The sequence below is a fragment of the Macaca thibetana genome, chromosome 8 (assembly GCF_024542745.1).
Source record: "Macaca thibetana thibetana isolate TM-01 chromosome 8, ASM2454274v1, whole genome shotgun sequence".
NCBI classification, from domain to species: Eukaryota; Metazoa; Chordata; class Mammalia; order Primates; family Cercopithecidae; genus Macaca; species Macaca thibetana.
The window spans coordinates 70,487,411-70,512,513 of record NC_065585.1 but is presented as its reverse complement, the minus strand read 5'-3'; the positions used below and the strand labels follow the sequence as shown (position 1 = coordinate 70,512,513).

General features: G+C 40.3%; 1 protein-coding gene across 7 annotated transcripts in view; it reads left to right on the top strand.

Moving 5' to 3' along the window:
• The window catches only part of GDAP1 (ganglioside induced differentiation associated protein 1), a 46,067-nt gene that overhangs the window by 6,917 nt on the left and 14,047 nt on the right, over window positions 1–25,103 (top strand). The window contains exons 1-2 of one of the 7 annotated variants that reach the window (XM_050802304.1): window positions 23,005–23,195; window positions 23,877–24,069. The exons of 3 other annotated variants lie outside the window; for them this stretch is intronic. In XM_050802304.1, coding sequence (XP_050658261.1) covers window positions 23,079–23,195; window positions 23,877–24,069 — 310 coding nt within the window. In that variant the 5' untranslated portion in view covers window positions 23,005–23,078. Of the gene's footprint in view, window positions 1–23,004; window positions 23,196–23,253; window positions 23,565–23,876; window positions 24,070–25,103 lie in introns of those variants that run through there. 3 more of the 7 variants (XM_050802307.1, XM_050802306.1, XM_050802305.1) reach the window with 3 other exon arrangements.

The following is a 25,103-nucleotide window of genomic DNA, read 5'->3' as shown; positions in this document are numbered from 1 at the left end:
ATCCTACATTTAAAATCACAATGCTTTGTTCTGAAACTATGGCTGAAAGGCAACTCGGTATTTGAAATTGCACGACTTGGAGATAGCAAGGGAATATCAAAGCATTTTGAAGAGAGTCAGTATTGAGATGTTGTTAAAAGTTGTAAAAATTGATGAGATAACCTTTTCATAAAGCAGTTGCATAAAGAAAGGAGGTACACAATATTGTTGAAAGCAAAGGAGTAAGTAGCTACTAAATGACTCATAGCTGAAGGAAAGAAAAAAGAAATCAATTATTAGGCAGTAAAAGAAATGTAAATTATAATCGAGGAGTGAATGGTTCCAAGAGTTTGGAAATGGGATTTGAAACAATAGGCAATGATAGAAGAGGCTTTCCTCTAACTGAATGACAAGGGGGGATGTGGTATCTTTGCCAACCGTTGCAGTACCAATCTGCATATCAGCTCAGCATGCACACCTCAAAGCCCTTGTAGGATTCTTCAGATACTGATTGCATTCCAAATAAAGCTTAAATTCCTCTTCCTTTCCTTCATCACACTCTAGCATTTTTGTCATCTCTTGCATTTTACATCATTTTCACGTGGCAAGCACTTTTTAAAGCTTACAGAGACATCAGAACACCCAAAGAGTGGCCGTGGAGGCTCACTGCTCAGATCTCCCTTCAAGAGAACCTACAGTTTGGAGGGTACTTGGCAAACAGACTCCAGCTGCCACAACTTCACATCTCCTATGGGTTTTGCATCAAGGCCACTGCCCCTGACAGCCCCTCCAAGTTAAGGGCAAATTGATGTGTCTTGCATCCTCTGCTGCAAAAAGGAAGCAGAACACCCGGTAGGCCTACTCTTTGGTTCTGGAAGCAACACATACACACTTAGACAGTACTTCAGCTTATGTGCTAGATGACACAGAGGGGAGGCCACCAGCTTTGAGAGGGCTCAGAGCAGGAAGGGGTTTTGCCAGAGGGCCAGGTTGTGATGCAAGCAGCCCTGCCTCTTGGGCCATATGATCAGGCAGGGCCTATGGTGTTGGAGGTATCAGTGGTGAGAAAAGATATATGAAGATTATGGCAAGCCCCTGTGGAAGAATCATAGTTGCAGGTCTATGGGGATCTAAAGCAAGGATCTATATCATCTGCAACAGTCAGTCTCACATCTTTTTAGGAACAGTTTCTTTGAAAGTTACTTGGCCTTGGTAGTAAAGGTAGCCTGTTCATTCAGAATTTCACATTATGAGCTGAGTCTTCTTGACTCTGACAAGACAAAGCTGGACAGACCCAGAAGCAGTCTATTGTGAGTTGGGACCGGGATCTCTAGGAGCAAGCTGAGTGGGACCAGAGGGCATGGAAAGCTGCAAGAACAGGTTGCCCTTTCTTAAGGGCTGAGTGGGACAGACCCTCATGTCCCCCACCAGGGTTCCACTGGTTCACTCCTCTGAGCAGATTGGGGTTTCAAATAACCAGCTGAAGGGGGAGGAAAAACCTGTGTCTGGTTTATGGTTGCATGAGCTCAGTATGTAGATGAAGCTGAAAATGGATGGAGGCTGCATTATATCTATACTCAGGAGTGGTCTTGAACTTCTGTAGACAGGGAAAATCTTTCCAGTGGGCAGAACTGTGAATGTTGAACTAGTCATGTATTTTGTGTGGAAGGGAAAGTGGCCCCACGTGGGAATATTTATATAGATTTCTGAGCAGTGGCTAACAGCCTTGCCTGGTCAGGGGCTGGACGGAGAAGGACTGGAAGACTGAAAACATGGAGGTCTAGGCTAGAGACATGTGGATGAACATATGGGAATGGACACAAAGTGGAAGAGGCACTGAAAACCCAATTAGATGACAAGACTCAGCCAGTCAATGTCAGCCTTCCTCAACAGACATCCCAAATCTGAAGCAAGGGGCACATGAGCTTAGTAGACTCAGTGGCAGAAATAGAAGTTGCACCCGGGATCAAAAGCAAGGACTGCTACTTATTGAGGTCAGTTTAACTTCTCCTAACTTTGCAAGTCAAATCTGTTAGTAACAGAGAGTATTCCTTGTGAATATCAATCACCTACTTGGTGGTAAGTTGATTATATCAGACTCATTTCGGCCTAGAAGAGCCAGTGGTTCATCCTTACTAAGGATAGACGTTCTGGGTATAGATTTACCTTTCCTCCCCACAGAGCCTCAGCCTGTACCAGCACTGTCCAGGGGGCTTATAGAATACCTGATTCACAAGCATGGAATTTCACACATAAACTCCCACCAGGGAATCCACTTCACAGTGAAGGAGGTGCCAGAACAAGCCCTGATTGTGGGGTCCCCTGTATCTTAGACACTGTATTACTGCATACCTCTGTAACATTTGAGGGGCTAACCTCATAGAATAATGGAACGGTCTCCTAAAGGCGCAGCTATAATTCTAGTTTCTGGTAGTAATCTGCGAAGATGGAGTGGCACTTTTGGGGATATGGTATATGCACGGAATCAGATTTTTCTATGGCATTATCTCTAATAGGGAGGACATATAAGCCTAGGAACTAAGAGTTAGAATCAGTAGTACCTCACTTACTATCATATTCAGTGTCTTTCCTATCCCTGCATCTCTGGGCTCTGCAGGGTCCCCAGAGGGGAAGCACTCTTGCCAGGGGACAAAGCAGAGCTGCAAACTATGGCTCCTGCCTAGTAGATCCAGGGATTGTGCCCAGGGATCAGCAGGTAAGAAGAGGAATCACCAAATTGGCAGAAATGGTTGACTTTGATGAGCAGAAGGAGGCTTTTATATAATGGGGACAGAAAATACTTGCAGACCCAGGTGATCCATTTGGGTGCTTCCTGGGACTCTACGGATTCCTTGTAACCATGGATGCACTCATTTGGCAACCCTGGTATGAGGAATATATGACTTACAAAGGGTTCAGACCTTCCAGAAATGAAGGATTAGGTTACACCACTAGGTAAGCCACTAGAACCTGCTCTTGTGATAGCTGATGGTGAGGAGAATGAAGTAAAGGAAAGGGAGAAGATGAGAACCATTTTCAACCGCAAGGCTGAGTTGAGAAACAGGGACTGCTGTTTGTCCCACTAACTTCCTTTATCAGAGCTTCCCATTGGGAAGAAAGTCCCCCAGGAACTGCCCCCAGATACATGTGAAGACAATCTCTGCAGTGCAATGGGAGATTGTGGTGGTCATAGATGTGCACCATTCAGAGCTTCCTTCAGGAGAACTTGCTGTGAGAGAAGAGGTTGGTGAACAGCCTGTACCTGCTGCACCTTTGAATTCCAATAGCATTCATGCTGAGGCCACACTCTGTCTAAGCTGTTTCCAGCCAATAACCAAGCACAGTGGGATTCCAAGAACTGGGTCATTCCTTCTCAACACAGACCTCCTCTTATGGGTGAGATATCCTGTGCTCCCCACTGAGCTGACTAAAACCTTTTAAGGGCTACACTGCAGTCTGAGCCTTTTCTACGCAATTCTTCCTTCCCTGCTTTGCTTTCACGGGTTTCCCACCTACTCCTGTTTCCTGTAGCCTTTATCCTGCATGTGTATTCCCCTGGTAGATCTCTGATATGTCTGAATCTATCCTGGAATCTGCTTCTTGGAGACCTTGAACTGATACACCCAGTGATCTTTAAAGAACACACAGATAACACACACATGCATACATATACGCTTACATTTACAGGTTGTTCTTGGTCAGAGAGAGATGGAAAGTCTAAATCAGAACTTACTAAAACTGGGTTTAAAATCAGATTTCCAGGTTCTTAAAAAAGAATGGGGAAGCTTTCTATGTACTGATATGGAAAAACCCCAAGATCTATTAGATAGAAAAGAAAGCAAGGTATTGAACAGTGTATGTAGTGTGCTATAGTTTGCTATATTTGTACATATGTAAAAACCTATAAAGATACAAATCAATGGGGTGAGAGTAGGAAAGCTTCACTGAAGAACAATTTGAAACTTGAAATTATAGTACTTATTACTAATTAAATTGAAATGTCAGTCTTCAGCATCTTAGCATTTTATTATTTTAGTTATTTGAAAATTCCATTCTGTATATGTAACTGGATAGAACCACCATTTGGTAGATGATGCAATAGCCTGTGTAAAGCAATAAATAGACTTGATAAATTTTGGGACCCTCCAAAACTTACCATCTGAAATGGAAAAAGACTGCCTGGGTAATCCAGATGGTATGAGTGATTTCCAACTCACCAACTGATTGAATAATTCATAGACTGTTTGCCTGTCTGTGACAGAAGTGGACATTTAGAAACCTCCAGCTGTGTCAGTCCTGCCATTTTGGTTGTTCTGAAAGTTTTGCTATTTCTAGAAAGAAGTATACACCATCATTTCCTTCAATGTAACAGCCTATGCTAAATCATGCCTCGTTTCCATACTAAATGTTCCTTTAGGGCTGATAATTTCATCAAAGCAAAGGTAAGAATCATTGGGTGAGCATTTTCAAAAGATGCTTGTGTAGGTTCTGCTCTCCTCTAGCAAAATGTCAGAGTGGCCCCATCTCATACATTCTGAGAGCTTTCCTAGCAATCCTAGTGTACTTATCTGATGGAGAATCATTATCGTAGGGCAATTTCCAAAACTCCCCTGCTGACAGTCACCAAGGGGAACTTATTAAATACAAATGCTCTTTGACATACTATGGGATTATATCCTGATAAACCCATTAAACCCATCATAAGTTGAAAATATTGTAAGGTAAAAGTGTACTTAATACACCTAACCTACTGAATATCATAGCTGAGCCTCGCCTACTTAAAAGGGCTCAGAACACTTACATTAGCCTACAGTTGGACAAAACCATCTAACACAAAAGCCTATTTTATAATAATAAAGTGTTGAATATCTCATGTAATTTATTGAATACTGTACTGAAAGTGAAAACCAGAATGACTGTATTGGTACTTGAAGTATGGTTTCTATTGAATGCATATTGCTTTCACGCCATTGTAAAGTCAAAAAAATCCTCAGTTGGGGTCTGTCTGTGTACACATGCCCAGGTGTCCAATGCCAAGCCCACGGAATCAGAATTCATCTGATGAATTCAATATCAGAATTCTTTTTTTTTTTTTTTTTTGAGACGGAGTCTCGCTCTGTCGCCCAGGCTGGAGTACAGTGGTACGATCTTGGCTCCCTGCAAGCTCCGCCTCCCTGGGTTCACGCTATTCTCCTGCCTCACCTTCCTCAGTAGCTGGGACTACAGGCGCCTGCCACCATGCCCGGCTAATTTTTTGTATTTTTAATAGAGACGAGGTTTCACCCTGTTAGCCAGAATGGTCTCAGTCTTCTGATCTTGTGATCCACCTGCCTCAGCCTCCCAAAGTGCTGGGATTACAGGTGTGAGCCACGGTGCCCGGCCTATCTTAGGTTCGTTAAGCTAGTCAAATAAGTTCAAAGTTGTCTGAAAATAGTGATCCCAACATGACTTTACTTTTTTTTTGCATGAATTATCTCTCAAAGTGCTTTCATAGTTATAAACAATATCCTTCTCCTTGTAATTTTAAAAGCAAAATTCAAAAGTACTATGTAAGAACATGTCTTCTAAGGATAAGTATACAATGGATAGTTGATATTTACAAAACAAAACTAGCCATTATGAGGTGGCCTTGAAACCAGGACCTTAACAAAACTCTGATAACTAGGCCAAACCAGTGGGTGGACTTGTAAGTTATCTTCTCTTGTCCAGCATCTGGAGACTGAACTAGGAGGTGCTGTGTCTAGGCACCAGCACCATGGGAAGTCTGTCTCTTTTATCCACCTTGGAGAAGCAGTGGGCTCAGTATCCAGGCTAAGTAAGCCCCCAAAGAGCTCTGTTCTTAGGCCATGACACAGCAAGGTACTCCCTGCCCCAGCCCTTGTGGTTTCCAGCCACTTTAGAATGGCTGGAACCCTTGATTGAGCTGCGAGTTTCACATGGCCCTGGACTAGCTGGACATTGTGGCAACTGGGCACACTGGCCTGTCCCTGCTTCTGAGTATCAGCATCTGGATTAGCTGGATTTCCTGTCCACCACTCCTGGTGGTTAAGAGCAATGTTGAGACAGGAGGGGTGTAGGGTTGAACATACAGGAAGAGAGTATGTCCAAGTGATCCTGGGACCACCTCTTTCAGACTTTTTTTCAAGATGCTTTTTATTGTTGGATGAAAAAAAACCCAAATTTTTCTTTTCTATTACTATAAGCACGTGGTGACTGCTGAATCATATGTATCCCAAGAACTATTCTGTCCAAGCAGTAGTGGAATTTTGCTTTAAAAATACAAGTTTTGAGGTAATTTTCATACTGACTATGGTGTGTATTTTGTCTCTGATTAATATCCAAGCAGGATCATCTGCAAGTGCTGTTTTGGTTTATGATTCTCCCTCTCAAAGGCCACAGGTTACTTACCCTCAAAACGTATTGTTCTTTTAGATTATTCCATGTTAACATAATTCATTAATTAAAATATTGAAAAATGTTAGAAAAGGGCTTTTCCATTCTTTACAGCGATTTCAGTGATGTGAATATAATCTTCAAGATTTCCTTTTGTTCATTTACTCAATATATATGTAACAAGTACCTTCTAAATAGAGTGCTTTGTAATGGGTACAAGGTCATTAACTCCCTACCCTCAGGGAATTTACAGTCCACTGAAAGGATAGATATTAAATCAATATATCATTTCCAACTGTTGTACTACAGAAGAAAAAGTAGTGCTATAAAAAAGAATGGCAAGGGATACTTTCAGTTAGATTGCAAGATCAGGGAAGGCCTCCCCATCCATCCCTGCACCCACCTACCCATCCATCCATTCATTTGTCCATTCATCCACCATTCATTCATCTGTCTGTCCACCTACCCATGCATCCATCCATCCAACCATCTATCTACAATCCATCCACCAACCCATCTATCTGTCCGTTTATCCGTTATCCACCCACCCATTCATCCATACATCATCCATCCATCCATCCATCCACCTACCCACCCATCCATCCATCCATCCATCTACCCATTCATCCATCATCCATTCACCATCCACCCACCCACTCACCCGTTCATCCACCCACCGTCTGTCCACTCATTCATCCATCCATCCGTCTACCATCTATTCATTCACCCATTTATCTACCCACCTATTCATCCTTCATCCATCATCCACCCATCATCTATCCATCCATCATCCATCCATCTACACACCCATCCCTCTGTCTGGTCACCATCCACCCATCCACCCATCCATCCACCCACCCATCCATTCTTCAATAGATATTGCTTAGATGCTTCTCTAAGAAAGTGACATTTAAGCCAAGCTCTGGAGGATGAGTAGAAGACAGCCAGAAAAGTAAGTAGATCAGCTGGAGAAGAGAAAATAATTATGAAAAGAGTGTGGCACAATGAGTGTGGCACATTGAAGGGACTGAGAAGGCTCATTAAGCAAAGGAGAGGATCTTGGTGAGAGATGATGGTGGGGAGGAAGGCAGAGACCAGGGCCTGTTTGTGATCTTACTCTAAGAGTTCAGTAAGAAGCAGTGACTATTTAATTACCCTCCCATAGCTGAGGTGGGGCAGAGAAAGCAAAAGAGGCAGAAGTATAATATTAGAAAATATGAAAGGTTGTTAAATTTTAGCCCCTCTCTATTGGTTCTGATACATATCCTGAAGCAAGATGTGACCCCTCTGCTATTGAACAGTGTTTATTTTTAAGCTTGAGAAATCCAGGAATAACTTTTGAAAGAAAACAAAAATGTGTCCAGACCTTTCTCCCGTGGTGGATTAAATTTTATTATTTTATTTAAACTTACAATCATTGTATATGTGTACTTCAGTACATAAAATATAAGATATACCTCTGTATGCTTATAGTTTATTTAGAACATAAAGCTAACATAATTGAAAACAAATAATATCAAAGTTAACAACCTGAATTTAATGTGACAGATGATGTTTTTCATTTTAAAATGTTACGGTACTACCCGTGGAGCCACACTCCTAATTTCAGCCCATGTGTCTTGCTAGATGCTGTTCAGGACTCTGCTTTGCGATCTAGTAGGAAGCCGTTCTTTGTACAGTGTACCATTTGGCTATTGCTCGGTGGAGATGCATCAATTATGTATTAGGTCTGCCTTTCTTCTCATTAGTCAGAATCAATTAGAGTAGAAGGACTTAGTGCCAAAGTCAGCCTAAACATAAACATAAAATCAGCTTCTGAAATCAAGTAACAGCCCATGGAGATGAAAAATCTGGAGGGAATCAGCAGACCCCTTAGGATACATGGGTGAACTCCCATGGGTATGTGGACTTCTGCTTGGAATCCTAAGAGTGGATTATTCCTAAAGGAAAAACAAAAAGGAAACGATTTCTTCTTACATAGATCCATAGGGACAGGATAAATTATACCTTTTAACAGCCTAAAAAAGGATCGTTAGACCCCAGCGTTTGGTATGGTCAAGATCAGGTGATCATTAAGATCTGAGACTAAGGAGAGACCAACTTGGGTGAGATCACACATCCCCGTGATTCCTGCTTATGGTATCTAGGACAGACAGGATTAGAAAAAGGCGACTGAGAGGTCTTTGCCTCCTTGGCCATGTGGCTGAAAAAGGCTTAGAGAACTAGGCTCCAAAGTCAAGTCCACAAACTGATCCACTGGGGTGTGGGAAGAAAATATAAGAGCCCTGGAAAACCTGAGCCCTGTTCTCAGGCACATAAAGAACAGCTCGCAAGGAAGTTTGAGTAAAGGCCCTCTAAAACTGAGAGCTCCAAAACACTTTGTATAACTTGCCAAATGCAAACAGCAGCCAATAAGAGAAATGTACATTTCATGACACAGCAGAAAGTGGTGTAGCCTCCATTTGTAAGCTGATCAGGTTAATATATTTGAAATATCAGCTTAAGCTAGTTTCACTGTTTTCACAAGTCTTCTCATCATTCAACAATGTTGATTACTTCAGGAGCAGAGGAGGTCAAATTACAAAGGGTGTAAACTTGAAACTTTCAACTTGCAGATGGATTTTAACTTTGGAAGAAATGATATACAAGAGATCAAGGCTAATATTTGTAAGATTCAGGTTTTGTTGAAAGGAGGAAAAAATGATTATGGGGTTCCCAAAAGTTATCAATTGGAGAATTGAATACAGGATTTTAACTGTGACACATAGATGCGAGAGGATGTAGGACATGACATCAGAGCATTTTGGAGAGGTCTTCAAGAGGGAGTGGGGATAGAAGTTTCCAGATTTGATTATCTGAGGGCACAAGTGTCTCAAATGAGACTTCCTCCCAGATGTCTTAGGAGAAGGTATGGCAGCAGCCTCATCAAATATTCAGAACCAACTCAGGACAGCCACTGTAGAGGGGTTGGTTTTGGGTATTTAGGCAGAGCCTGAGATAGTCCTGTAGTGGACCTTGTAGTGCTGCACAGACACTCTTCTGGGATCCAGCATTCAATCGCTCTGTTGATGTGAGTGTTGGTAGCTGATGCCTGTGACTAACTCCTTCTCCCAGAATTGCCCTTAGCCAAAGAGTGCCTCCTAGTGAGAGGTCATGTGAACTCGCTGAGGGCAGCCTACATGGAATAACTGATAGACTGTCGGAGTGATAAAGGTCTGGCTTCCTTGCTTCAATTGGAACAACTCACAAAGGCTGTCCCAGCTCCAGTTCCCTGTACAGTCAGCTTTTTTGCAAGTGTGTGGCAGTTCTAACTTCTCTCTGCTCAACCCGGCTCCCGTCACTTCTATAGATGTTGTATGGAGAACTCTTGCCAATAAACCTTCTGTAAGCAAATCTCAAAGTCTGTTTCCTATGAAGCTGTAGCTACAACAAGCCTCTGTAGGTCCTCTGGGTCATGAGTTGAAGTTTGGAAGAAACTGGAGATGAGTTCTCCTGGCGTAACCTGGGTAAGAGTTGCAAGCTGGTGGGCTGCTGGTGGGTTGCTGTGGTATAGTGAGAGGTGAGGCTTTGGGTGTGCATCACAAAGGGACAGCCTGGATGGAAGACATGGCTGTATTTCACAGGATCAGTTAGAGCCAAGATTGAGTCAGCCTTAGGGAGGAGGAGTGGCCACCCACACGCTGACTGTGCTGGGAGGCTTGACCATGAGTGACCTCAGATATGAATCTTTCAGCAGATGCAGCAAGGCCAGAGGTCAAGTGCCAAAGATCCTGTTGGAAAAGACACTTCAGGGGAGGCCAGTGAGTACCAGAGGATGTTTCTTAAACCAGATGCCCTTCCCTTGAGGCAAGCCACCTGAAAACTAGATCCTTTCTCCACCCTTCCTCCCACCACCAGAGGGACAGAGAAGGGTGACTGAATATTTACCTCCAAAAGGATTATATTATACTAGAGGTAGCTAAGTTTCCCTGAAAGGGACAAAATGAAGTGTTTTTCCACGCTTCATTTTTGTGACATTTAAGCCAAGCTCTGGAGGATGAGTAGGAGACAGCCAGAAAAGCTACTTTTTTCTACAGACAGCTAATTTTTTCTACAAAAAAGTAGAAATGGGTCTTTAGAATTACTAATTTTGGTCCTAGAGAAATAAGATGGCTTCATTTGTACACATCTGTGATGTAATTGTGCAGAAATATGCAACTGAAAAGAGAGAAGAAAGTAAAAAACACAGTGCAGATAAGCCATATATGTGATATATATATTTATTTATTGTAAGATTATATATTTACATACTATTTATATATATTATATATATATAAAATCACTTTCTTGGCACTAAGAACCACGTCCTCTTCGAAGGCTTTTATTTAAATAATTCTGTAGTTTATGGACTTCTCAGGTGAAAATTAGCCAAGCTTTCAGCTGATAGTGCTCTTTAAATAATACCCTGAATGTTCAAAAGGTATTTCCCCGGCAGACAGCCAGAAACATCAGAATCTGGAGCACAACTCCTGTGTATTGTCATTTTAAGACTGAACGGACAGGTTGAACATGAACTACAGTGGATCCAAAGGAAACTTGTTAGAGGGAGGTTAAATGCCCCTGCACTAAAATGCAAACAAGGCTCTTGTTCTCAGCCTTTTAATTTTTCTAACTGCTTTTACAGAGATTTCTCTCATTTAATTCTCACAACAAGCCTGGAAGGTGGCTACGCTCATGACCTTAATTTTACAGAGGAAATGGAGTCTTCAAGCACTTCCACACCTGGGTTGTGGCCAAGCAGGGCTCTACACCCACAGCCCATGCTCATCACCTCTGCAACCTGCTGCCTCCGCTATACTGTTCTGCTTCTGTGTACATTTCAAGCCAAATTTGCAGAAGAGCACAAGGAATCTGAACAGTCATTTTAGCAAAGTTAAAAATGTCACATGCGTATGATGAACTAGGTGCATACAAACACGGAGGGATTATAAGCTATGGTAGAAGATTTTACCAATTGGTAATGAGTATGGATTAGTGGTTAAGTCAAAGTCACTCTCATTTGTTGTTTTTCTTTCTTTCTTTCCTTTTTACAACCTTGAAAGGCAGGAAGAATCCCTCTCAGTTGGTGCGTCATGTAATGCATGTTGTAATTAGTTATTTATGTATCTAAGTCCTTCATTTAGAAAACCTGTATATAGTTACTTCCCAGGAGCCGTCACCTGTGCCTTGTATCATTTTATCCTTAATTGGAGTTTTGGTGGCTTGTCATTTAGTTTATTTCATGTCACAAAAGAGGAGTGTCTTAGGAAGAGTGGAGAGGCTGAGCTCACGCTCGGGCAAGTAGAAAATCTTGGACACTCCCAACACTCAACATTGTGTTGGTGAAAAAGCCAACATTTGCCAAATTTCTAAGCTGTACTTATCAGTTAAGTTGTTTTTTTCACCCCCCTCCCGCCCCCCCACCCCACTCTTATCCATCTTTTCTTTGCTTAACAAAGTTACCACCAATAGCTGTTTATGGTACTAGTGGGATGCTAACAGTACACGTTTAAAATGTAGGTCAACAGATTTTGAAGCTTTTGATGACATACAGCAGATAGATTTGGAAATGCCTAAGAACTTCTCATTTTAACTTTCCTCCTGATAGAATCTATTTGTATCACTGGTTTTAGTCTTGTAGACTTGGAGGGAGTGGTGAAAGATGAACAGGCAGGGCTCAGCCACAAGGGGAGAAAAACGTCATCCACCCCCCAGAATAGCAACAGCAATAAATATGGTCATGTCGCTCTTCTGCTGAGGCTAAAACGACAGACAGGATCACATTTACGGCACCCAGCAGGCCCACTGGCCACAAGGGGTGGCTCAGGGCTTTGGAAGGAATGTGTACAAAAGTTGGTGCTGATTTCAGAGCTGTGACTTAGCACAGAAAGAAACAGGGCATAGGGTCTAGACCCCAACTCAGAGCTAGAAGGGACTTGGCACCCTCTTGGCCACAGGGGAGGACATTCTAAATCAGCTTTCAGGACAGCTGGCTCAGGGCTCTTGAGAGCAGAGCTGAGAACTTCTCTGCATGTCTGCCTGAGAACTTGTCTGCAGCTGCCACAGCCATCAAGGCACAGGCGTAATCAGGAAGGTAAAAAAGAGGGCTCTCATTGGTCATCAGTTATTTAAAGAGGGTCCATCAGATTTCAGTGACTTCTTTGCACAGAATTAGCACCTTTCTCTGGGAAGTCTAACAGGAAGGAACGTCTCCCTTACCTCAAAACTCATCAAGGCTTCCCTTCCAGACCAAGCCGCTGGGTTCTAGCCATTTCAGGCTCTAGATGCCTCATCTTCATCTCTCTATTTTCATATACATTCCAATTTCGTATACTATATGGCCATATCTCTGGGGAGTTGTGGTTTTACCATCGTCTTTTGCCACTTGAAACTGGCAGGATGGGGCTTACGCATTTTCATAACTTGCATACAGCAGGAGTCTCTTAGGCCGAATTGTTTTCAAGCTAACATATGTAGCTGGTTCTTCCCATGTGCTTTGGAAACCAAAGCATCACTTGGATTTGACCAGTTTCCCTTTTTCTGTTAAACTTCCTTGCTCTAAAATGATGCAATTTCATAAAGCCAAGCTTTTCCTGTCTGCCATATTTGCGGTTCACTGACTTCTCCAACCTGTCCCCACAGGGAGTCCCTGGAAGCAGATTCACTTTGGCCACACCACCCCTTTCTCTCATGGAGCTTTAGTAACCACAGACTCAACTCCGTGCTTTCATTTGTTTCAGTTACATACTGAGGACTTAAATTGATCTTTTCTCTGTGGATTGCAATATTACTTTTGTTTGAAAAATATAGTACTTAAAAAATGAAAGCCAATGTTTTACACTTTGGTGTCTCTGTAAAATTCAGCACTATATTCTATGATCACTGATATCTTATGCTTCTTTAGGATCTTATTAAGACAAACAAGATAAAATGAAGTATGTTTTTATAGTACTGTAATCACTCTCATGTTTGTGCTCTCACTGTCCTTGGTAATGGGTGGTTAAGAAGAAAAAAAAAATCATGCCAGTGTGTTGAAGCTGGTGCCAAAGGAGCATAAATGATTATTGCTGCTCAGGGTCTGCTGCTGCCCAGAACTTTAACTTGCCCTATTTATACCATCAAAAAGCAAAATCTTACTTAGAGAAACCTTTGCAACATTAGCATTTTCTTTCTTTAAAGCTTATGTCTCTGAGTTTTTATGCCGTGTTTCTCATGTAGCCAGAGACTGTGCAGACATAAATTAACTTTTCTATATATTATTTAGTGACAAAAAGAACACAACAGCAAGGACGTTTGAAAAATAAATACCAATGTATTCTTAAATACTCTTAATTTGAATGGCAAAGCTATGTTCCAAATGATCTTAAATCTCTGGAAAGATTCCTTTAAATATGAAAAGAGAATGATAAAATAAGATGTCCAGGAAGACTACTTGAATCATTTATTGGGAAATAGCAAGAAAAAGGCACTCTCCACTGAGAGGATAGTTAAAATGTACACAAACATGTTTCAAATTAATAAGAAAGCACTTAACTTTAGGAAATATATAAAAGCTGCAGTTTCAAACCTAAGCATTAAGTATCCTCTTCGCAATGTGTGTTTCTAAGATTGTGTCTAACATATCCTACAGGCTTTTATAGTTGCATTTATAAATATACCTCTTAATTATTCTTAATAAGACAAATGTTTGTGATATTATTAGTTTTATTCAAATATTAGATGACAGTGGGAAGTGCCTCGTTTTTTCTCCTAGATTTTTCTTACCTTCATATTATAAGTGATTTTTGCAGAATATTAATATAACCATTGAAATGTTCTTTTAATGATTTTCAGCAGGCGTAGCATGAAGTCAAGAAATGAATCTGTGGAAATATGAGTAATATCTAAGGATTTTTATTATTTATTATTTCCTTCTTTATAAACTGTAATTTCCAGCTAGTAGTGATTATTTCACATGTAGTTTTGAAGTGTAAGTACCTAAAATTCATTGTAAACCATTAGAGAGAATTGCCAAAAATGAAGTTACAAAGTGCAGTCAATCTAGCAGGATACACTGGAGAACATATTATTAGCTGACATTTACCCAGAGTATTAAAAAAACCAGTTATTTTTACCATTCTGTCATTATTATCTATTATACTTCTTATGTGCCATGTGCTAAAATTGTGTTAAATAGTTAACATGTTAAAAATTACAATGAATCCTCAAAATATCCCAATAATGGTGGTATAATTGCTTTACCTGGATTGTAGATGAGGAAGCCGTGCCCATGATCACATAGCTGGTGAGCAGTGAAGCCAGGATTTGAATCCAGTTCTGGCTTTAGAATTTGAGCTCTTAACAACTCCATATTCTGGAGTGAAGGGTAATGCTATGTTACAGTGGAGAAATTGCATTTAAAAAGAAGGCAGTTCCCACTGTCATCTAATATTTGAATAAAACTTCCTCATGCACTGGGAAGATTCCATGACCCAACCAATGTGTCCAAAAGCCAAGAAACTGAACTGAAGTCAGGCTGTGTTGCCAGTAGGTAAAGAGAGGGCTCTAGAGTTGGTCCTGCATACAAGCTGAGGCAAGTGGTAGGCCACACCGAGGCTGTGGGACACGGTTAGAGCGTACAGTGAGTTTGCAGCTAGAAGAATTGGGTTTTAGTTCCAGCTCTACTGGTTATTAGTGAGGTAGTGAACTTCACACCTCAGTGCTAATGTCTTATTTCTACTGGAAGGGTTGTTGGAAAAATCAAATAAGTACTGTTTACAAAGGCACTTTGTAAGCTTTTAGAAGGAAATTAGATATTATTAGAGCATATATAATAATAATTATATTATTATTAAAAGTCGGTTTACTTTTAGCAGGATATTCTTTCTACCCTATTTCTCCCAGTTTTTTTCTATGAACTCAAAACAATCTTGGGCAAAAATTTCCTAAGGTAGAACAATTAGTGACTTAAGGAATAGGTGATATTTATATGTAGGACTAGTGAAATCAAACTGATGACTGTGGTTGTGCCTTATATAGTAAGGCCAGATCATGTAGTGGTAAGAACACAATCTCTGGACCAGACTGATGGGTTTAATTCCTCATTTTGACATGAACAGTGTGAGTTCAGGAAAATTTTTGCTCCTCGGTATCCTCATCAGTAAAACAGGGATGATATTTCTCCCTGCTTTGAGGGATTTGCAACTGTTAAGTACAATATACATATAAAGCCCTTAAGACATTTCCTGGCACACAGAAAACACTCCAAGAAGTATTAGCAACCAAGTGGTGCAAATGCATCTTTGGTCTATATTCGTGTACTTATTCTGAATATGTACACCGTTCATCACAGAAGAGTTGGATGAAAGAGCATAGGTAGATAATGTCAAATCTTTTTCACAAGAAAAGTGAATTTCCACTTAAAGTGAATTTCCTACTAAAAGAATTTAGTGCATCATTAACATTATTAGCCATTCTTTGGGAAACTAGAATATTAAACTATTATAAGTCCATAGTAACCTCATAGCAAAGGTGTCCTGACTTAATGAGTTGCACTTGTTATTAAACATGATTATTTGTTCTGGGATGCAGTGAAAGACCAGAGAAAACATTTTAGAGTTTCAAAATCAAGTCTGGGCTGTTCTAAGGTTGTTGAGGCTTTTGCTTAGAAGCCCTCAGAGGGTAATCTGTGTTTTTGAGGGGAAGGTGGTGGAATCTTAGCACCTTGAACCTGGAGACTCTTTAACTGGTAGCTTGACACCATGAGATTTTACAGACCATTTTGTGGAGGTTGTTTCAAGTTATTTAACCTTTTCTTTTAGACTCTCACTATTCTGCTCTGAAAATTTTACAGATGAGGGAAAACTAGGGATTGAGAATTGGGACAGTTCATCAGTGATACACTAAATTGATAGTTTGTAAATTTTATCTGCATGAGAAAACCCTGGAGGGCTTGTTAAAACAGATTTCTAGGCTCCACCCCCAGAGTTTCTGATTCAGTAGAATATGCATTTCTAAGAAGTTAGGTAATGTTGCACTGCTTGTCAGGGACCCATACTTTGTGAGCCACTGCAATAAATCAAATACAGTACTGGAGTCAGGTTGATTGGAACTCTAGTAAACTAGCCAGAACCATCACAATTCTTTATCAAATCCATATACTTGATGAACCATCTTTTATCTCATTTAATTAGATAATATTTAGAATTTTATAGACACTTGAAATATCAGCTAACACGAATTGTTCACATTCAAGATAAAAATTCTCAAGAAAAAAATTTTAAAATAAGCACTCCCCTTTTTTTGGGGGGGGTGGCCACAGTGCTTCTTGGTCCCCAATGCATTGTTCCCAGCGTATTGATCACAGAGCCCCTTTGACACAGTATACCTTTGTCATGGCACTGAACTTTTATCACTGAGCACCTGTCCACAGTGTGCTGTGGTTCTAGTATGTCTTGGCCACAGACAGTATGCTTGCTTTCTTAAGCCTGTGTCTATGTGGGTGAACACCCCTCCCCCACCCTTTATTCTTATGTGTATCCCCATTAAAAATCTTGTGTAATTCACATGGATCTGATTACTGGCATAGGTCAAGGCTGAGCAGACAAAGTAGTTTCTGGGTGTTTATTAATAGTATTAACATTGCTACTGTCAGGAGAAAGTGAAGACAATTCTATTTTTTTCTACAGGTATAAAAGATCATTTTTTAATGGCTGAACGCGGTGGCTCGCGCCTGGCTGGGAGACTGAGGTGGGTGGATCACGAGGTCAGGAGTTCAAGACTAGCCTGGCCAACATGGTAAACCCCGTCTCTACTAAAAATACAAAAATTAGCCGGGCCGAGTGGGACGTGCCTGTAATCCCAGCTACTCAGGAAGCTGAGGCAGGAGAATTGCTTGAACCCAGGAGGTGCAGGTTGCAGTGAGCCAAGATCACACCATTGCACTCCAGATCTGGGCGACAGAGCAAGACTCCATCTCAGAAAAAAAAAGAAAAAAATCTTTTTTAATTTTGGAAAATTTGGTTTTGAAATAGCTTAATTAGATAAATATATTCTCTGGAGAATATCACCATTTCTGTTTTCTAACTTGTCAAGAAGGAAAAATAGCAGGCGATTGGTTATTCTTAAAAACAGAGAGACCTCTTGTGGCCATTCATAAAAGTACCTGAAAAAACCAGAAATCCAGAGTATTCTAATTTATCAGTTTTCTCTAGCTTAGTTGTCATTCTTCTTCTTCTTCTTTTTTAAATATAGGAATTACCTAATACCTGTCAAAATATATATGATAAGTCAGTAATAGGATTTTTACATAACAGTGACTTACATAAATGTATACCACCTCAGCCGTAACAGTACTATAGGATAAAGTAAAACTTTATTGAAGCATAAAGCAAAAACATACAAGAAATTGCACAAAACATAAAAGTGTCTAGCTTGAGGAATTTTCCTAAACTGGGTATTTCTGTGTAGCCAGCATATCTGGTAGATTTTTAATCATAATTTTATAGGTAAGATGACTCAGGCTCAGAAGTTATGTGATTCATTGTTTTATAACATCAATCAAATTCATGTGAACTTCATTCACTCAGAAATAGGCAAAATGAAGAAAGAACTTGAAATAAATGTTAACATAAAAGTCAGTTTACAGAGCCATGATCTATAATCTAGATTTATAAATATGAAAATTTATCAAATGAAGTTACTTTTACACGTATAATTTCTAGAGCAGTAGACTATTAGGTCACAATTTATTATTATTGTATTTGTTATTTTTTGTTGGTAGTGGTTACCTGCTATTTTTCTCCATTAATTAATAAGCAGTTTGGGTTCATCTTTTATGTACCAAGCACTTTCTGGGTTCCTGGTGACACTAAAATGAATAATATTGGATCTTTGCCCTTCAGTGGCTCAGAGTCTGATGCACCAGAAAGACATATGGACAGTAGTTTAATAATACAGCAGTTTGACAAGGACTCTAATGGAACAGTATCCATCTGCATGGACTCATTTTCAATAAGCTGGCTGTATTTTTCTCCAAAGTCCACCTCAGGCTGGTTAAAACTTGCAAGTCCACAACTTTCTCTCTTTGGTTTAAGGCTAGCATAGTGTAGTAGAAGCTAATACTTGACTAGTAATCAGAAAATGTGTGTCTGAGATGTAGTTCTGTCACTTACTGGCTCCACAATTTTGGACTAGTCTTTCACTTACTGAACCTCATTTCTTCAGCTATAACTGTAGTGGAAGCTCTTCTAACTTAGGGATGGTAGCTACCTCACAGGCTATCATGAAGATCAAATGAGATTGTAAGAAAACTGTTTACGATCTTTAGATGCAGACGTTCTACTTTATACCTTTTGTTTATAAAGTATTAATATTGAACATCAGTGCAGTCATCAGTTCATTCAGTGTTTACTAGTTCATGATTTTGCTGCTGGGAAGATGTGCTAGAGGAAGTGCTCAGTGTTTGATAGTGGGCAGATTGACCTGTGCATATCCATGTTCTTCCTAAGGATAGTGAAGAGAATGAAAAGATAATAAGCATAGTGGATGTCTCGGAAATGGAGAAGGAAGCAAAAGCTGATTAGGGAAAGGAAAAGGTACCGAAAACAAATTAGTATGCAAATTTACTCATTCACAAATTTACCCAGTTCTCTTTCTCCTCATCAAAACACTTTATTAAATACTAAATAAGATAGATACATTCAATGGTATACTAGTAAATATTTAACAACCAACTTTCTGGGAAAAAGTTAAACATGATAGCATTTACTGATTTCTGTAAAAAGTTCTACCATGGCCAATTTCAAGTCACTAACATGACATCACTGAACAGAGAGGAAGAGATATACAAGTAGCACATCCTTATATACTATTTCCTTTGTATGGATATGATAGACACAAACTCAGGAGTATAGATAATAATACACATAATTAGGAAATGATGAGTTTTAAGTATTTGTTAGCTTTATTTTAAAAATTAATTAATTAATTATTTATTTATTTTTGAGAAGGAGTCTCACTCTGTTACCCAGGCTGGAGTGCAGTGGAGTGATCTCAGCTCACTGCAAGCTCCACCTCCTGGGTTCACACCATTCTCCTGCCTCAGCCTCCCAAGTAGCTGGGACTACAGGCACCCACCACCACGCCTGGCTAATTTTTTGTATTTTTAGTAGAGACGGGGTTTCACCATGTTAGCCAGGGTGGTCTCGATCTCCTGACCTCGTGATCCGCCTGCCTTGGCCTCCCAAAGTGCTGGGATTACAGGCGTGAGCCACCGCGCCTGGCAAAAATAATTCATTTAAATGCAACTCAGTTTGATTTAATTTTGACAAATAGCTGAGTTGAACATCCACTTTGCAAATTCCGGAAATTTAACAATCAGCTATCATGAGCCAGTGGGGACACTACCCTGGATATATGGGTAATTGCATTAGTATGGTACTAGTTATGGTAAAGATTATCACCGCCTCTGGGAAGCTTATCTGTGTTAGGTGCCTTTCTCTATATTCCTACTATAACTTTCTAGATTTCACAGCAAGTACCACCCCATGTTGGGATCTCATTTCTCTGCCTTCACACTTGATTTCCTTAAGGCTAGTGACTGTGACTGACTTTGAACTCTGTATCTTCTCTATCTAGCACTTAGGGCTCAACAAGTGTATATTGAAAACAAATTTACCTGGACCTGGCTCCTGTCCTCAAGGAGCCCACAGTAATTATATCTATGATCTACAAAAACTCATAGATACAGAATACACAGTGTAGTAGAAGCTCTGAATAAACATGTGAATGGATAATAAGGTTTTTATATTTTTATTGGGATGGAAAAAAATGATTATAGATCATTGGAAGTAGATGTAGCAGTTCTTCTATTGTGATAAAACAAACACACACACACCTTTTTCCTTATGTCATCTATTTAATGATACTATTTTAGTGTTGACACCTTTAACAGTTAAAGGCAACACACATTCATTATAGAACAATTAGACCATGCAGAAGCATAAAGAAATAAAAGCCACCTATATTTTACAAGGTTGATGTATTAGTGAGGATAGGTTAAGAGAGTACCATCCAGAAAGCACCAAATAACGGTGCCTTGCACAAGATCCTTTGTTCCCTTTTCAAGTAAAAGTTTGGAGGTTTGCAGACTAAAGTTGGTGTGGGTTCTGCTCCTCATTGTCTTCAGAAGGTCAATTTTCCCCAAGCTCATGGCCCAGCCGTTCCTAGGGCGTGGCTCCATTCTTCATGGTCCAGATCAGAATCCATCCTCTCTGAAGCAGCATGGAGGGTGGGATGAACAAGAGGCACAGGGCTGATTGTCTCTTTAAGAAAGATTCCCAGAACTTGCCCTGTGGCACATCCATGACCTTCCCCTTGTTAGAAGATAGTCAGAAGACCATGTTTTGCTGCAGTAGAGCCTGGGAAATACAGTCTTTATTCTCAGCAGTCATGTACTCAGCTAAAATTTCTATTACCATGGAAGAAGGGGAAAATAGGTAGGATCAACTGTCAGAATTTGTCACAATTATTTCCTTAAATTGCAAATAGAGGAATTGCTAGGTTAGAAGTTATGCCCATTTTCAAGATTCTTGAAGCATATTGATACATTTGCCTGCAGAAGTTCTGTGCATGTTTACACTCCCAATGAGATCTATGATTACTTTGTACTAAACCCCAAGTAATCAAGCCATTCAGTGTTTCTTCTATGGCTTTGCTGTGGGCAGGATGTGATGGAGAAAGTGTTCAGTGTTTGAGGGACCAGGGCTTTATTGTCAGGACTTTTTCAGCTGCAGGTGACAAATGGCTTATCATTAGTATTGGAATTTATTCAAATATTTAGAATGATTTAGTACTAACGTTGGTGCAAAAGTAAGTGCAGTGTTTGCTACTGAAAGTAATGGAATAGAAAACTAGGAATCTGAAGGTGGATAATTAAAAAATGAAGTTCTGAAGAGGAATGGGAGAGGGGGATTATATGGGTAGTTTTAAAAATGTTGAGACCAAAAGAGAGAGGATGAAATGTAATATGATGTCCTCCTAATGACAGTGAAGGGGCTTTTACACATATATTTTTATCAATGGCTACATTCCAGGCAATACCCTAGGTGCTTTATGTACATCCTTTCTTGAATTCCCACAGCCATCTGAGTAGGCATATAATTTTTATGTATCCATTTTTTACACACAATGATGTCAAAGCTGAAGAAAGCTCAAGTTAGAGTAGAGCTAGAATTTAAACCCCACTCTGATTTCAATGTTTTCCTCTTTCCCCTTTTACTCTTAAGTGTGAACTGATAAAAACAATTTTGGCAAGGAGTTCACTTTTTCCATAGCACTTGAATTAACTGAAGGATATAAAAAGACATTATCAAATCTTTAAAAATTATGAAAGAATTACAGAGAGTAACAAATGAAGTACTGTAAAGGCAAGGAAGAACCTCATGAGATTTGTCTTTTTCAGGGGCCTTTCTCTGACCTCGGTTGACTGCCTGCCCCTCCTTTCTCATTGTTCTCTGCATTCACCGTAAGACAGTTCTCATCTTTATTGTGATTGTCTATTTCCTTGGTTGTCTGTACTGCCAGATTATATCTTGAGTGTTAGATATTAGATCTTACATATCTTTATATTACCAGGAGCCAGCACAATGTCTGGAACATTGTAGGTGCTCAAAAAATATTTGCCAAATACATTGTACAGGCATTTATTCCATGGTTATATTTATACATATTACTGTAAGAGATTTTTTAATTCAACTTACTATATGATGCCAAATTTTCAGAGACATACAATAACTAGACTAATATAAAATTATGATTCTATGGTTATAAACAGAATGTTTATAAGGCAACTGAACCTGTGACTAAGACTGAGTGCCTACAACGTGACAGGGTGTTCTGAGTGTTTAACATTTTATTATTAATTTTTCACAAAAATCTTATGAGAGAAACAATAAAATTATTATTCTTACTTAGAAAATGGAAAAACCAGGACATGAACTTAGGCAGTACTGTTCTAGAATTTTTGTGTTTAACAACTAGGCTATTTTATATCGCCATTGTTTATTAGCTGTTTATGACAAAAACAGTTTTTTTGCATGACTCCATAGTGGCATCTTTTTTTTTCTTTTACAAAGCACAGTTATCAATATCAAGTACTTAACGGTTTATACAAGACTATTCTCTAATCTACAGCAGTTAGTCAAATTTGAGGAATTAGTCCACTAATGTCATAGTAGCATCTTCTAATGAAAACTCATAGATCCTTTTCCTGTTGTTTTGTCGACCGGAACTTCCTTTCCAAAAAAGGAACAGGCTCTAAGAGCAACCCTAAGTATCTTGGGAAATTGCTGCTTTTATACCTGAGCAACCTCCAAACCGAAGAGTAATTTGCTATCACCATTTTTCCTTACGGCCCTTCATAACCAGGGTCTCATATTTTTGATTTTTTTCTTCTAAAAAAGCCAAAAACAAAAAAAAACCGTTCAATTGCACCTCCCAGGTGCACTCGCAGGCTTGCCAGGGGCTTTCCGGGCGCAGACCAAGCGTTTTCGCAGACTCGGCCGCCGGCGGAACTACATTTCCCAGCGGGCCGCGCGCCCTCCTTCCGGCAGGCACGGCTCAAAACCCGGAAACGCCTTGCGGGGCAGTGTGGGAGGCAGAAGCCCAGGGCGGACAGGCCGGGCCCACCCGTGCTCGCTTACCCCGAGATGGCTGGGAGGCAGGAAGAGCAGAGAGGGAGCCCGCCCTTGAGGGCGGAAGGCAAGGCCGACGCGGAGGTTAAGCTTATTCTGTACCACTGGACGCATTCCTTCAGCTCTCAAAAGGTACAGGCCTTGGCGGCGGAGGGTGACGCGGATCGGGCTTCAGCACTGGGACAGCTCCTGCTGGGTCCGGCTCAGAGAATCCGTTCCACCTAGAAACCCGCCTCCAGCGTCCTGACCCTGGGCAGGCCCTCCCTCCAGGATGCCCCCCGGTGGGGAGCGGGTAGAACCGGTCTGAGATAATCTTATGTGGCTATGACCCAGGCTCTGCCTCTCGCGAAATGCGACAAAAAAAGCATCATTTTCAGTATTTAGCCTGGAGGCCTTGCCTGCTGGGCTTCGGAGAGAGGCAGAGGGAGGTGCCTTCGTGCACCCTTATCATCTGCGATCTCTTCTGCTCTCTCGCATTCACTTTCTTCAGCAAGAGCTGATGTACGTACATGTCAGGTTCTTTTCTGGGGAGGGCGCATAATCAGGTTTAGGACGCCAAGAAAGTGGTGGTGATGAGGAGGGTGACTGTTTAATGAATACAGTAAGAATCATTTCATTACTTATTTTGTGTTCTTCTCTTAATTTGTTGAATATTGTTCTGTACTTGTTAATTCCAGGAATAGGAATTGTTAAAACGACTGTTGAAAATGTCAGTAACACAGGGGAGCCCAGAAAGGCTGCTTAGCGGTGTCCAGGGAAGTCATTTAATTGAAAGCTTACACGTGTTGTAGTAACCAGTGTGAACTCTTCCAGGTGCGCTTGGTAATTGCTGAAAAGGCATTGAAGTGCGAGGAACATGATGTAAGTCTGCCCTTGAGTGAGCACAATGAGCCTTGGTTTATGCGTTTGAACTCAACTGGAGAAGTGCCTGTCCTTATCCACGGGGAAAACATAATTTGTGAGGCCACTCAGATCATTGATTATCTTGAACAGACTTTCCTGGATGGTAATGTTAAGGCTACTTGTGATTTCTTGGATGTACTTTCAACACAACTATGTGTTCCCTTTCTCTTTTTCTCTCTCTCCTCTCTTTCTCTTGTGTCATGATGGTGGTTTGGGATTAAAAACCTTTTCCATTTCCATAAGCACACAAATAGGTCGATAACAAATTTTGTATAAGCTAGTATAATGCTACTTAAAAGAATTTCATTCAAAGTACAAATGTTAATGTTGAAACTTAAAAAAAATTCACTTGCAAAAAACTGCAGATGTGTGGTTTGTGTTGGAGATTTCTTAGCCTTAAATTCATAATATTCTAAATGTGCACTATGACAATTTCATCGAATAAACCAAATGGTTTCACCTTAAAAACAAGGGGGGAAAAAGAGCAACAAATCTTAAAGGAGAATAGGATGTTAGTATACCTGAGTTCTTTGCCCCAGTCACTTCTGAATTGTGTGAATTTTATATATTTACTAAGGAATTGTAGGGCTTAAATTTGTATAGTGCATTTAGGTAAATCATTTATTGATAGCTTGTTATGTGTCAGACATTTTATAATTTCTATACTATGTTGTCTTCAGAAGAATCTGAGACAAGTTATTCCCATTATGTACATGAGGAGAAAGCAACAGGGTTGCCCAAAGTAATATAGCTATTGTATGGCAGAATCTTTGGTCTCCAAAGCCTTCATACTATACTGACTGTCTCCCATAGTCCTTGTCACTTACACATTGTCTTGCTTGTTCCTAATAGTAATCCTTTGAGGTGAACTGTAGCTGCAAGGATTTACCCAAGATTACACAGCTGATCACAACGGACATTGTTGAGAGCAGAACAGGGGGCTCAGAGCTTCCAGCTGAATGCTCTTCTAAAAAGGCTGTGTGAGATTGTTACTTTTCATCTGCTACCAGTTATGTTGATGTTAATAGGGTAGGGTGAAAGCAGAGCCTAGCCCCAAACTACAGGAAGCTGACAAAGGAAATTACTAGGACAAAAAAAAGTCTCAGGTACTTAGAAGGAAAATGAGTATGAGGTCTA